This window comes from Hippocampus comes, unplaced genomic scaffold (genome assembly GCF_001891065.2).
Source record: "Hippocampus comes isolate QL1 unplaced genomic scaffold, H_comes_QL1_v1.1 scaffold150, whole genome shotgun sequence".
NCBI classification, from domain to species: Eukaryota; Metazoa; Chordata; class Actinopteri; order Syngnathiformes; family Syngnathidae; genus Hippocampus; species Hippocampus comes.
Genome location: NW_017805496.1, coordinates 365,809 through 381,355, shown reverse-complemented (window position 1 = coordinate 381,355; position 15,547 = coordinate 365,809). Strand labels below are relative to the sequence as shown.

The window sequence follows — 15,547 nt, the reverse complement described above, 5'->3', positions numbered from 1 at the left end:
TCTCACTCACACACACACACACACACACACACACACACACAAAAGTAGTTTGTCCCTAAAACTTCTTCCAAATGCAAATTAAATGTTGGGTTTTTGGGAGGATATTTTGACATCCATCAAGATAATGTTTCACTAAATCATCCGTCGAATGATTAAGTACAAACTATTCCGCTGCATGGGGGGGTGGGGGGGGCTGATGAGGAGAGAGGATAGGTGGGAGGAAGACGTGGCGCCAAACTAAAGATGACAACTGGGAAAAAAAAATAGTGCTTTGATGTTGGTGAAATTCCATGAAAACTGCATCGATGGAGGAGAGGATTGTGGATAGTAAGGCCTTGATTACTCGTGCTTATCCGTTATAATTGAACGCTTGTATTTTTTCTTTGAGGGGATTTATGCTAGTCTAATTTTAACATTTGGTACACTTGTGGTAAATAGTCTTATTTTGACATGCACCACTTTGAATCATTTACCGGTGCAACCTTTGGGTGCTTTACAGTTGTTTGGGTTTTAATGAGCACCACTTTTGGCCTTTTTAACATCCTGCTTTTGTTTGTGCATCTTTTTGCATTTTTTTTCGATGTGCATCCCGCTTGGGTGACTTTGGGTGGATTTACATAAGTATTTTCAATTGCACAATTTTTGACAAATACATGGTCACATTTTTTTTTTAACCTGAGCACCTATGAGGGATTTACAATTGATTTATTTTAACCTCCACAATTTTGGGAGGGTGATTTATGGTGGATTTTTTGTTCTGTGTATTTTACTCTCTTTGATCTTTTTGTTGTTGTTGTGGTATTATTTCAACACTTCTGCCTTTCACTAATCCTGCACGGCATCTAACCATTTTGATGATGGATGTGCACATGTATTTCCATCAATTAATTAGTGCGTGGAAGGTGGATCTAAACGACTTCTGTACTTTTTGTGAGACCGTATGCTCATCTTTCAAGTGTCTCAGTTGCTCTAAATCTTTCACTATGTCTGACTGTGTAACAAACGACCAGCAGAATGGATGTCGCCTGCCATTTGTGGCACCTAACGTGCTGATGAAAAATGACGTGATACCCCCGAGATAGATTAGTCACCTCTGCAGTTGTACTACTGCCATGTGTGTGTGCGCGTAAAGTATATTAATTAATATGTCAGAGGCTTGAATGGTGACATATTTCTGCATATTTTGATGCAGGGTCGATAAAAGGCTCTGCTATTCAAAGTTAAAAATCCTGCAGTTGTAAAACGTCCTGTATTCTTTGATCAAAAAAATCATTCATCATTGTTTCCATATAAGGGAGAAAAAAAAAACTGCATACTGTACCGTTATTGAGTTTGTCAGACCATATTGTGGCAAGTGGAAAAGATTATGCATTGGATGGTGCTTTGAAAAATACAAAGCATCAGATTAGGATTTTTGGGGGGGCCTCATTACATTGTGCAGGTTAACCTAATATTTGCTATCTATTGTTTAGTACAATGGTGGGTAAAATCTTATGCTCAGGGTCCATATTCAATTCTAAAAAAAAGATGTATGGTCATTCAGAGAGGATCCTTTAAAAAAAAAACTAGTTAAATTGTACATTTGAATACTATACAAATACCGCACGGTGTAGTCCAACTGTTGCTTGAAATTCATGAATATTTACCAAGCCTAGCTGAAAAGTCATGGGCCGAGAAACTCACTGTGGGGGCAGTAAGAGATGTTCAGCCATTTGCAACATCTCATACCATCACAATTCTGATTGGCTGTTTGAAGTGTGTGTGTGTGTGTGTGTGTGTGTGTGTGTGTGTGTGTGTGTGTGTGTGTGTGTGCGCGCGTTATTTGGGGGGGTTTAAAAAACTCATTATCTTCTCTGCCTCAAGCTGTATATTCATCATGAATATCAAGGACTCAAGCTGATGAAGTGGTTGACAAATTTCAGTAATTCTCCTTCATGCATGTTTCATTGTCAGTTGTGCCTCTTAGCGTGACTTCATCAAGAGTTTTTTTTTTGTTTTTTTTTCCTGTCTGTTACCAGTCAAAACTACCATACTCAACTACCAGAGTCCCACCACCGGCCTCTTCCCCGTCAAGACCTGCTCCACATGTAAAGAGGCCAAGGTGCGGGACTCCCTGTACTGCGCGGCAGGAGCCTGGGCGCTGGCCGTAGCCTATCGGTCAGTATCACGGTATACCAGGAGATGGTAACGTCTGGGTGAAGCAGCATGTGACACAAGTTTATTTCAAAAGTATTTGTATACAATTCTATGTCTATATGCTCTGCAACTTCTCCTCAAGATTATAATTTTCCTCATCATTACCACAGATTTACTCCCCGAAGACTTGTGCCCCCCACCCCCAAAAAAATCCTATTAAAAGGTTGGCCACGGAACAAGTTCAACACATACACTCACAAAATAATTAAGATGTTTTAATTGGGAAAAGGCCAGGACTCAAACAGAAGGGGGGACTATTTTCCACCAGAAAGCACTTATTTTCAATAAAGACCAAAAAAAAAAGACTTTTTTTTTTTTTTTATGAAGAAAAGGAGGCGACCAGAAATGAATCAAATCATATGGGGAGGGGGAGCAACATTTTGTTATCAGATATAATGAAACAAGAACAACACAATTGGATGTTCTATTTTTAGGCAACATCACTCAGCCCCCCCCCCCCACACACACACACAGTGCTGCTTAGTTTTGTCTCCCTCCCCACCCCCCCACTGAGGCACTTTACCAAGCGTTCAATGCTCTCTGTGCCTGCACTCGTCTTTGATTGGCTATTTTAGTTGGGACAGATGAGGACAAAAACAAACTAACAGAGCCATGAGGACTATACAAGAGTGAGTGAAGATGTGATGAAGAAAGGGAAGAGAAAAAAAATGAAGGGAAATGGAAGGGGTAGGGTGGGGGGGATGTTAAAAATAGAGTGTTGGTATGTGACCGGCGGCGGATCGGAGCCATCAGTCATGGCCGCATTCTATTAGAACTGTCACTGGGATTTAATTTAGATGATTCTCATCTGACGGCCCCGCAGAGTGGCGTTACTTTCTCTGCTGTGTTTATGTGTGTGTGCGCGTGCGTGTGTGTGTCACACAATGACATGATCTCATTCACTGTTCAATTGCATTATAATGAACATGCGCCTTGCTCTCCTGTCATCCGAGCCTGTGAAACGGCACCAATATCTGATTAATGAGTTGTCAGCATCGACACTCTCACTGGCCACAACATTAGGTACACGTGCCCTATTGAAATTGTCGGTTTGACGTGCCTGACGTAGGGCCTCTTTTATGTCTGGTGGTTCTTGTTCTGGGGGGTTACTTTGCTCTGCTTGTAAGCCATCCATTGGGCCTTGGAACTGTGTGGTAGATCTTAGCTAGGTTATTGTAAAACCTCATGTTTCTTCCCGTGCCCCTCTTGGGGTATGTAGCTGAAGCTAAGTCTAAGCTAGTCTAAGCTAAGTCAGCGCTAGTCGAAGCTAAGTGTGTACTATGCAGTCTCAGGTGCCTCGTATGTGGAAATATTGCTGTATTTTTTTAGGCGGTTCTTTCCGCAGTTTGTGTTGGGGTTAGTTGACCAGTGAGCCCGGAGTTGTTTCTTGCTCAATGTGGATGTGGAGTTTCAAAGAATCCAAATCGGACACTTACTGTAACTTGCGCTGTGTTTTGGGGCTACAGACGTATCGACGACGACATGGGACGCACCCACGAACTGGAGCACTCGGCCATTAAGTGCATGAGAGGAATCCTCTACTGCTACATGAGGCAGGCTCATAAGGTCAGTACATATTAAGACTGGACAGTTTGTCAATCATTGGTGCCAACCATAACTATAATTTAAAAAGAGCAAAAATATAGTTTATGTCTGACTGAATATGTCAGACCTTTGTTCCGTGCTGCAACATGATTGGTCAGGCTGCCTTTTGAGGGTGTGGCTTTTTGTCTGCCCACCAATGCCAAAGATATCCAGATTGGAGGGAAACTTAATGAGAATGGAGAAAATTTACTTTATAATAAATAAAAAAGGAATTTGTAAAAATTATAAATGAAATAATAATAGAAAAAATGAAAAATAAATGCAACAAAATCATGCAAAAAAATTGCCCTTTTTGGCAATTTTAATCTCAAGTGAAAGAAAAACTTGGACTTCAGTGCTATTCATTTTGGAAGTAATAATGGTCATTGAACATTAAAAAAAGAATGTAATATGGATGAAAAATGAATGCAAATATCGAAAATATGTATTTGCTCTAATATTCCAAAAAGTTATCATCACAGCGATAAAATAATGACAATGTAAATAAAATAAAAATATGAAAAGAGATAATTCAGTAATAACAAATAACAGTACAATTGTCGAAAAGCCTAAAACAAAAGAAGTCTCACAAAACATTCATTAACAGACCCTTTCCTATTAGCAAAAGTGAAGAAAATAAAATGCCTCAGGGGAAACATTTTGAATTTGAAGAGGGAAAAAGAGGAGCAGGCAGTTCGAATATCAGTGAACAGTAGGAGTTGGGGCAGGAGGAAGAAATATGATGACACTTGGAGAGGAAAAAACGGTGGGAGGATGAGTAAGTGGCTGCTCTGATGTTGGCGCAGAGGAAGAAATATGATGACACTTGGAGAGGAAAAAAACGGTGGGAGTATGAGTAAGTGGCTGCTCTGATGTTGGCGTGAGCCAGCAAGAGGAGAAACAAATGAGGGAAAAGTGGGACAAAAGCCCAATTATTTATAACTCTGTGTGACAGAGGGAACGGCTGGCGGCCAGCTGTGATTTCATGTCGCCACCACACGCACACGTACATTTGCGCGCGCGCACACACACACACACACACACACACACACACACACACACACATACCTTACCCCCAACGTACACAGGAAAAAGCAAAGTCACACACCAGCGCCCCCTGGAATTTTGAAAAAGAAAAAAAGCCCTTTTCACGGATGGGACAGCGGAGGACATAAACAAACTAAGAGTCATGAGGAATGCATGAGATGAATTTGGGTGGACTTACCGTGATTTCGTAAGAATAACATTACACTCCTATATTAACTTTTTTGTGTTACACGCTCCCTCAATTTGCTGGTATCCCTGCTCGAAAATTGAATCATTTTCCACAATGTAATTTGATAGATTGGGAAGTGTCTTGCGAGATCTCACTCATAGATCCCTTTCATTGAGAGATCCATTTTACGCGTAGGTAGTTGATACTGAGATTCCATCTTTTTCAGAGATTTGTTCCAAGTACTGATCCTTTTCATTGAGAGATCTGTTTCACACAGAAATCCTTCTCACTGAGATACCTTTCACTCGTCGGTAACGGGCACCGAGACCCCATTTGCGTACATGCGGCTATCACTTTCAAACCAAGGTGTGTTTCTTCTCACATTTTACATGGAGATCCCTTTCACACAGACATCCCTTTCATACGGAGAGCTTTTATTTTTACGTCTTTTTCACTGAGATCTCTTAAATTCAGAGATCACTTGACATGCAGGTCCCTTCCCACAGATCAATGTCACAAAGTGATTCATTTCATTTCGGGATCCACACAGAGATCCCTTTCAAAAGTACACAATTGCTTTCACTCAGAGAACCCTTTTACACCGACACCCCTTTGATGCTGAGACCTTTTTTCAGACCGAGATCCCTTTCACACAGAGATCCTTTTCAATGAGAGATCTGTTTCGCACAGACACCATTTACATGGGCAATCCTGCTCACTCTGAGATCCCTTCCACACAGCGATACTGTAGATCCCTCTTACACAGGAATTCCTTTCACGCAGCGATTCCTTTTACACAGAGACCCCCTTTTGTGTGCCCGTATGTAGGTGGAGCAGTTCAAACAGGACCCCACCCCCTCCAAGTGTCTGCACTCCATGTTCAATGTGCATACGGGCGACGAGATCCACACCTATGACCAATACCATCACCTGCAGGTTGGTACTATTTTTGGTCTTTGAAGGCATCACCCTTGAGAAAAGCCACGGTAAAACTTCTGACATGGAAAAAAAAATGGTGTGTTGAATTTACATTTTTTAAGTTTACTATACATCTGATTTAAAATTTATTTGCATTCAAAAAAAAAAAAAAGACCAAATTCAGCAAATACCTTTGTCAGCTTATCTGGTCACAATGCTAAGTGGGTTTATACTTGCATTACTAATGTACTTAAAGTGACATTTGAGGAGACTTTGTGTCAGCTTTTTGAAATGTATGAGCCAAAAAGAAGGCTTGAGGCACCTTTGTGTTTGCATTGCGATCGTCGAAATCACCAGAAATGTTCAGTGGCTACGCTTGTGTGCTCGCCGCAGATCGACGCCGTTTCCCTGTTCCTGCTCTACCTGGTGGAGATGATCTGCTCCGGGCTGCAGATTATCTACAACACCGATGAGGTACGCACTAGCGACAGGCTGTATACCTACTCCCACGCTCCTGTTTTGGTTCGCCGATTTCAAAGGTCCTCAGCAGCTAACCCTTTAACGTCCATGTGTGAATGCTGGCATCTATGAAGTGCCATATTTATTTATCTTTAGACGGAGGAGTTCATTTCTCCTAAGTAGATTGTTTGGTGCTAGTGGTTTGATAAGCAACAGTGTTCAAATGTACTCAGCAGTTAACTATTTCACATGAACACTGTTAGTGTCTAAAAAGTGAGATAATTACACTTCCTACCCGAGAGGCAGTTATTTGACAGATGCGTTAATTTGTTTTTAGGACACGTCTGCTGTTTTGGTTCAAAACAGAACTCAAATGTGCTAAGCCGTCAGCTTTTCAATGTTCCTGAGTTTGTTTGGACAATAGTGTCGATGAAGCTACGGAAATTTACTAGCTGTCCGTTTGAGGGAGGTAGTGTTTTTTTTTGGGGGGGGGGGTGCTATTTTAGTTCACTACAATTTTCAAATGCGCTCAACAGTTAACTGTTTCATGTCAACGCTGCCATCTATGGTGTTAGGTAATAATATGTCTAAACATTCATTTCAGAGCAATAAACAAATTAACAATCGTGTTTCAATTCCCTCAAGTAGGCAGCTATTTAAAGTGATCGATTGTGTTTTTGAAACTGAGATAGTTAAATTTACTGCTCAGGAGGTGTTTATTAGTCTTAATTATGTACTCAATTGGTGCTGCTGTTTTGGTTTACAACAGAGTTCAACACCTCCGCGAAGATAGGTGTTCTTTCTTTGTTGGTAATTGTGGTTTTTGCTGCGGTTACGGTGCTTGCACTTGGCATGCAGCAGTTCGGCGATGTTTAAAATGACTTTGGGCATGCACACAAGCCAAAGCCTCGCCACTGATGTGATGCTTATTTACATTTGGGCAGTGCATGTCCGGACTTAATGAGCCTGTGCTTTAAATAGGAGCCTTTGCTTCAAATGTGACTGCAAAGAAGATATAAAGATGAGAGCCAATACAACAGCCGTATCATTAATTCTGCCTTGACAAAGTGCATACTTAATAATCAATTCTACAGGGCTATGGAGAATGATGACGCTAACGATAATAATACATCATTTGTCTAGTACCGGTACATACCGGGTTTTTTTTTTTTTTACATTGTTCAGAACAACACAGTGCTGCGGCTGAACTCAGCCAAGACATTAATATTGCAGTGATAGAAAGAAGCATGATGATTGGAATATTTTAGGATTTAGTGTTCATTTATACCCAAATAGTCTAGTGACAAAAATTTGAGAGTTTCCACCCAACTGAAGTAGCTTAAATGTAGTTTTGCTACTTTCTACATTTTATTCTCTGGTGAGTCGCTTCAGTGTAGTTCAATTTCCCTTTCATGTGGACTTGCATGTGGCTTAGATCACATGTAGCTTGTGAAAACTGATTCTACATCGTCAAAATTGAAAAGTCTATAATTTCTTGTCATTCTGTTTTTTTCCTCTGTTTTTTTATGTGGCCCTCAAAGATGAAGGGGCATTTTTGCAAATTTTCTTCTGAACTACAATTTCATGCACTCCTTCGAAGTTATATGCATCTCCGAATTTAACACATATAATGCTAAAGGAAGTACCAAATACGTTTTCCCCCTTGGGTTGAGTTCATGCTCGAAGTGGAAGCTGCAATGCGGTGATTTTCTTTCCTTTGTTTTGAGCGTGTGCCAAAAAGCTGTCATGAAAGCTGTCGCGTGTCCTCTGAAGATGCGTCCATACGCCTGCCAGATGTTGTGTGTGTCTGCATGTGTGTGTACTGTCCATTAAGATGCCATTAAGATACTAAACATTTAATCCCCTTTATCCGTCCATCTAATTATCAAAGCCCCAAACGAGAAGACAAAACACCCCCTCAGCTCCTTTCAACAAATCAACTAAAATAAGCAGGAAAAAAAGTCCACGGTTATACACAGAACACCATTTGCGCATCGTATAATTTTACACGATCACTCTTCTTGATAATTATTATTCATAAACATAGCCTGGCACAGTACAAATCCCAAAACACCATGGTTCAAATCCACAGCCCAGAGGTACTCCACATCCACCTCAAAGCGCTTTTACACACGACTGATCACGCAGCCTCGAGAGCAACTGGCGGGGTTCAGTATCTTGCTCAAGGGCACTTCAACAAGGTCACAATGACCGGGGATTGAACCCCCAACCTTCGGGTTGGGAGACGACCACTCGATCAGTGAGCCAATGTGCATTTTATTGTGAATGAACTATACATGCCATCGGCCCTGGCCATGTGCGCTATAAAAATAAAACACCATGGCTAGAAATAATCCATAGAGTTAAAAAAAAAAAGCTGTTAGTTATTCGTGATACCCTCGATGTTGCACACCAAGACCAAGTGATGAGAAATAAGCTGTAGTTATCCATTATCCATGCTCATGACGACCACTTCTTTGCACAATAGATATAAACAGAATAACTTGAACAAAAACATCACAGAATAAAAATGTCCACAACACACTTGGCAACACGGGCATCATGATTCAAAGGGATCTCTTCTCTACAGTTATTTTTTTGGGGGGGATAATAACTACCTTGCACAATAGAAATAGGCAGAACAACTAGAAATAATCCAGAGAGTAAAAGCAACTGCCATGCAACGTATTACTATTGCAATCGCTTCTCTCTTGACAACGTCCTGACACGGCAGAAATGAGCAAGAAGGATTGTTGCCTTGTCTTATTAGTGAGGGCCAAAACAAGAAAGACAAACACCTTCACTCCCTCCAACTCCTGCTTCTCCCTCCAGATTTGTCATTTTAGATTGCATCTCCAATCATTCAAGCACACGCACACACACACACACACACACACACACACACACACACACACACACACACACACACACACACACACATTTTTTTTTCTGGGGTGTATGACTCTGCTGTAGCCCTTTTCTGTTTGGCAAAGTACCTACTCCAAATTCTTCAACTTCTCAGCCTTGCATATTGGCGAGTGGCATCTGCTCAACTTGTCGCAGCACTGCCCACCCCTGAAAGACTCGCCACTTGGTTGTGAACGAGAGCTCAAACAGGCAGAACAGAATCGTTCAACCTGTTCTGACTTTGTAGACTATTGCTTGTCGTTTACGGTGCAAGGTAGCGGTTAGCACGAGGAACTGTCTGTCTAATGAATCACGTGTCACAAACACTGTTAGTGGCAGGAATCGTTTTTAGAATCTGTGACTCTTTCTTTCTGTTGTGCAGGGTGCTAGTTATCCTTAATAACTAGCCACCGTAGCAATCACGGTAATTATACATCTTTTGCGCATGTATGTGTGGCAGTGAGTGCCACGGACTCTTCTACTGATGTTGATGTGTAATTGTTCTGTTTATTTATAGCATGAAAGGTGACGTCAAATTCGTTTCAGTTCCTTCCTGCCCGTCTCACATGCGTCTGGAATGGAACTCTCGCACTGAAGGCAGATCACAGTACATCAACTACAACCTTTGTCCCCTCTGATATTTTGCAGGTGTCCTTCATCCAGAACCTGGTGTTCTGCGTGGAGAGAGCCTACAGGGTGCCCGACTACGGCATGTGGGAGCGCGGCAGCAAGTACAACAACGGCAGCACCGAGTTGCATTCAAGGTCAGTTGGAAAGCAAACTAACCACTATTAATAAACATAAATGTGTTACTCAACACAGTAAAACTAATAAAATAACATCTGAAACTTAGCAGGACTCACAACAGACATTAAAGGACAAAAAAAGGGGTGGAAAAGTACAACGTAAGGAGTAAAGTACAGGAGCTGCCAAAAAGATTGAAAAGCCTACTTATTGATTTGCAAACCAAATCCTGCTTTTTATGCCGACAGAACATGACTGCTGTAGGTTAATTGTCTTGTCCATTTCTCTTGCTACTCTCATATAAATGTGTTTGTTTTAAAACAATGTTGTCATGTATGCTGTAAAAACATGCCCTGGGTTTATTTAAATAGGGTAGTTCTATATCGCGTGGGTGGTCTGGAATGTAACCCCCACGATGGAGGGGGTATTACTGTCTATAGTTTTTTTAAGTACTGTTAATAAACATAAATTTGACATTTCAAAATTGTGAAGTGTAAAAAGATGATTAAAAACAAAGGTCTAAAAAAATTACATTGTCATACAAGTGCAAAAAAAATGCATCCCGTTGAATTAACATCAAATTCAAATGTTGTTCTGTGCAGCTCCGTGGGGCTGGCCAAGGCTGCTTTGGAGGCCATCAATGGATTTAACCTGTTTGGAAACCAGGTATCTACTAATCTGCCACATTTACATCATATTTAATGTCTACACATCTTTATTGTACCACATTTATATATTTAATGGACTATGTACCTCGAGTACACCATGTTTATCTCTTTGATGATCTGTATACGGCCGGTATCACATATTCTAATGTGGCATATGTATGTCATATTTTATGAACGCCCCTGTAATGTATCACATCATATTTGTGGGTGTATAGACCACAAATGTTCCATCGTGATATCATAATTATTATATTCTGCACACGCACAAAAAAAAAAAAAAAAAGAAGACTCCATTAACGGCTTCTGTCTTAAACATGTCTGTTGATGCTGATTTCCCAGTCGACTGGCTCACAGCAGCGGATGGACGCTATCATCACGTTTCACTGCGGCGTGTGAATTTGTCATTTTCCCGCCGTCTTTGTGCGACATGAATGTGAGACGAGGTGTTAATTTTTTTTTTCCGTCTCTTCGTGAACTTTTGGTTTTTCCCATCATGATAAAAATTGATATGAGGCGTGAGCAAGAGAAGCTTCTCCTTGTCGTGTCATTTAATCCACTGCTTAAACATCACACATTTCCTCTATTTTTATGCTAAATTCGAAGTTGTCATTAATACTCATTATTTTTTCTGAATAAGGCAACATTTTAGTATATCTCAGCTGTATTTTATTGAATCCTTTTTTGTCATTTTTTTTTTTTTTTTTTTTTTAAAAGGCTAATCTTTTTTCCCTCTTGTTGTTCATTTGATTTCCAACCGAGCGATGCCTTCAAAGCGGTGCGCATTTTGCAGTTTTATAGTTTGAAATCCAAGCTTGTGGACTGACAGCTGAACACTTCCCCTCAAAAATGGCGCACGTTTGAGTTAAAATTTTTGTCGGTGTTGACAGACTTGACTGTTTTATGAACAGACACATGAGGCAAGTTAATTTATGAGGTCAATTGTATTTAAATGTGTTCGCAAAATATGTGAAATAGTTAATGATTAAAAAAAAAAGAGTAAAAATCTCAGTGATTTCATAGAATTCATGTAAAATTCTTCAATGTACACTGTTTTTATAACACAATTTGTTTCAGTTTTATTATTGGCAATAAAATTGATTAACCAATTATGAATTTATTTCAATGAAATGAATACACAATTGTTATTATTTTTCTTAATAATAATATTGAAAATAAAAAATCAATAAGAAATTGTTCCTGTCTTTAAATTTGTATTTGTATAAATCAATTCATCAATTCAAAATCAGTTATATGAATAAAAAAAAAAAATGGAACATGAATAAATACATGTCAAAAATATAAGCGTTTGTTTTCATAATGACACAATAAATCATTCTCATTTTTAGGTGACATTATTTTATACAGTCGAAATAAATACATAATTGTCAAATATATATTTATATTTTTATTTTAGCATTATTTAGTAATGGTATCTTTTTCTTTTTACATTTCAGTATTTACAATTAAGCACCGAAACAATTCATCAGATAAACACATTTGAAGTGATTGATTATTACATAATGTTTAAAGAAGCCAATTTTAAGCGACGCTTTGACGACCATTGGCGGAAACAACTGGCCTCACGCACTTTTTTTCCCCCCCAGCCTCCAATCAGCAGTGCTGACCTACAATCCTTTGCACTTTGCACACCGCACCGATTTGACTAAAAGCCCTCTCTGTCCGAGATTTTTTTTTTCTCAAATGGACGTCCGTGTAGGCAATAATCATCCATAATACATCTGTGCTTACATTAAAAAGTGCTTAGCAGGTGGAGAGCGTAGAGATGTGTGTGTGTGTGTGTGTGTGTGTGTGTGTTTTGTGGTTCTAAACGCTTGACCACTCGCTAAGTATAAAGCACCATCGCTGGTGAGGCGTTTAAGTGCACGGGATGTTTTGGAATGATGGGATGACTCTTGACTCGCTGTTGTTGGAGCACTCCCACGCTGCACTTCATCTGTTCAATGTTGGTTAGTATTTTAAACAAGTGTGTGTGCGTGTGCACGTGTTTAGGGTTGCTCCTGGTCGGTGATCTTCGTGGATCTGGACGCCCACAACCGAAACCGACAAACATTGTGCTCCCTGCTTCCTCGAGAGTCCCGCTCTCACGTGAGTGCAGCCACAGTGTTACACCAACCACCCACTGATGTTCGCGTGGGAGGGACTATCGGGGTGGATTCTTTCTACTAGTCATTTTTATTTCTATTTGACAAGACGATGGTCATCATGAATAATAAGTCGTCAGTTTCATCGTATGACTCATGTGTTGCACATGTGCCCATGTGTGAATAGCAGCTGAATCCCAGCCTGGCATTCAAAACCGAATCGGGAGCAAACCGTACTAAGATGACCATTTCTAAAGCAGTTACTGGAGGTTCAGTAATGTGATTTGTTCATTCATCTGACCTTGGCACAAAGCATAAATTGGAAAAAAAAAATTATTTTAAACTTGAATGATCTTTACTCTCCACAGTGTTGTGAAGATAAATTGCGGTATTATTTGTATCATAAATAATTGTTCAAATAGTAATTCATTTGGATCTTAGTTTGTCTTGAGAAGCTCAGCATTACATAAGCCGTTGCACTTCTTTTTTTCTTTTTGACTTTGTGTATTATTTCTTGTTTTTCGGTTTATTTCTATTTTGTAATAGTTAGTGTTTTACATTTGTCCAAAAATAACACCAAAAGAATTATGATACATATGTTCTTATATCAATCTCACAGTTGGACCTTGAAATGTGTGTTAATTATAAAATGTAAGGGAAAGAAAATGATATCTGTGTTTACAAGGTTCAAGTTTACAAGATTCATAGCAAAATGGGAGAAAACTTGAGAGTGGAGGAGCACCGATAAGAAAAGGAGTCAATGTATGTGTGTGCGTGGGGCGGGGGGCATGGGCGAGTTAGGGGGGCTGTGGATTTCACCACGAAACGGTGGTTATTAATTAGCAGCTGTTCCACTGAGCTGATGAACTTTTTCCCCGAGATGGATCCTGGTGCATTTGAGCGCTGAATGGACTCTAAAAAGCTGAAGTGTTTCCTCTCGGAGGCGTCCTCAATTCGTTTCTCGGAGCAGCTGCGATCTTAATCCCCTCTTCATCTTCTTCACCCCCCCCCTCCTCATCCTCTTCCCTCCCGTCAGACTTGGAATAGAAGCCTCGTGACGACAGCTATGAGAGGTTAATTGCGCACATCAGACAAACGTCAAGGTGTCAGCGGGTGTCGGGAACTCAGCACCGCGCCTCAATGTTTGAAAATGAGGCTTGAAGAAGAAACAAACCACAAAATGACTAAAATATCAGTGTGACATCCGGACCCTTTGGCCTGTGACGGAGGATTGGAATTCAATATTCCATTTGGCGAGACATTCGACCACCCGCCTCGGGTGCGGCAAGACACAACCAACAGGGAGAGCCACATGGACTTTTTTTTTTTTTGTCTGGACTCATTATTCAGGGTTGTCGTGTTTAATTCTGTTGTGCAAGGTGGCGTTATCAGGAATATAGAAGCGCAATCTCATTAATGAAACCGCACCTATATTGCACGCTCACTCGACGTGACAGAAAACTCAATTTTTTTTCAATCTGTGGCCTATTTTGAGTTCTTTTCCTCTGGGCCATGGTAGTGAGTGTTGCGATTAACTGGCAACCAGAGTGCCGATATCAATCATGCAACATTTACGTTTCATGTGTGCATGTGCCTAGAATTGATTTTTATATTGTTTTTATTCTGTGGATTATTTCAAGTCATTTTGCCACCAAGCTTTCATAATGGAATTGAAAAAAAAATGACTGGAAAAAAATATAGTAGAATTGGAGAACAATAGTTTGGAAACACTTTTTTTCCGCAATTCTTTTTTGTTTGGTAGAACACAGACGCAGCCTTACTGCCGACCATCAGCTACCCTGCCTTCGCCGTGGACGACGACGCACTCTATAGCCAGACACTGGACAAAATCGTCCGCAAGCTGCGTGGCAAATACGGCTTCAAGCGCTTCCTCCGCGATGGATACCGTACCTCCAATGAGGACAAGGACCGCCGATACTACAAACCTGCTGAAATGAAGGTAGGACATGAGTATTTAGTCTTGGTTAGTTGAATGAAAATTTCACTCTATTTTACTGACCGAGGGGAACAACACCTAAACCCTCATTTGTAATCGTAAGTATTGTTTGAGAACCTGATTTGAAATGCTCGCAGAGGCTTGAATCCCTAATTTTAAACACTTAACTTTACATGGTGTTAATTTATGATCATCTCGGTTGAAAGTGTTTTGCAGCCAGGAGGAGTCCGAAATTCTTCACAGGTTTTTGTTATTCGTGGTAGGGCTCAGTCCCTGCCCCTTACTAATTGCCGCAATTTTTGTACTGCCTTCAGTGTCTATGCTATTTGTTAAGTACGCTAACCTTTCTGCAACAATGTTAGCAACCCTACCAAGGACGAGGTAGGGCCGAATCCAGTGAACTGAAGAAGTTGTCAGCATTGAGAGAGAGCAACAGCCCATCTGTGTCACAGCGTAACCAATCAGACGAGTGGCTCAAGCGCAAAATAAACCCCGAGACCTCAACGGACGTTGGTCTCAAACTCGGCTCTTCTATCTTCCTCCCGTCACCTCCCTCTTCATCTTTTCACGTCTCCTCTAGCATCCTCCTACATCCTCGACGGCCGCTTATCGCCGCACAAACACATTTAAAAGACACGCATGGCTGCACCTTCACGCCAGGAAGTCACATTTGGAGAACTGGCGAGTCGATGCTTTGAAGACATCCATGCAGCTTACTATGTTATTGCATTGGGACATTTTACACATTGTCATGATATGTTGTGTGTAGAATTTTGAAGGAAAATGTATACATTTT

General features: G+C 40.5%; 1 protein-coding gene across 4 annotated transcripts in view; it reads left to right on the top strand.

Annotated features, from left to right (window-relative positions):
• The window catches only part of phkb (phosphorylase kinase, beta), a 52,848-nt gene that overhangs the window by 6,455 nt on the left and 30,846 nt on the right, over positions 1 to 15,547 (top strand). For all 4 annotated transcript variants that reach the window (XM_019876386.1, XM_019876384.1, XM_019876385.1 and 1 more), the window contains 8 exons: positions 2,019 to 2,157; positions 3,663 to 3,762; positions 5,825 to 5,932; positions 6,308 to 6,388; positions 9,929 to 10,044; positions 10,627 to 10,690; positions 12,703 to 12,798; positions 14,557 to 14,754. In XM_019876386.1, coding sequence (XP_019731945.1) covers positions 2,019 to 2,157; positions 3,663 to 3,762; positions 5,825 to 5,932; positions 6,308 to 6,388; positions 9,929 to 10,044; positions 10,627 to 10,690; positions 12,703 to 12,798; positions 14,557 to 14,754 — 902 coding nt within the window. The remainder of the gene's footprint in view (positions 1 to 2,018; positions 2,158 to 3,662; positions 3,763 to 5,824; positions 5,933 to 6,307; positions 6,389 to 9,928; positions 10,045 to 10,626; positions 10,691 to 12,702; positions 12,799 to 14,556; positions 14,755 to 15,547) is intronic.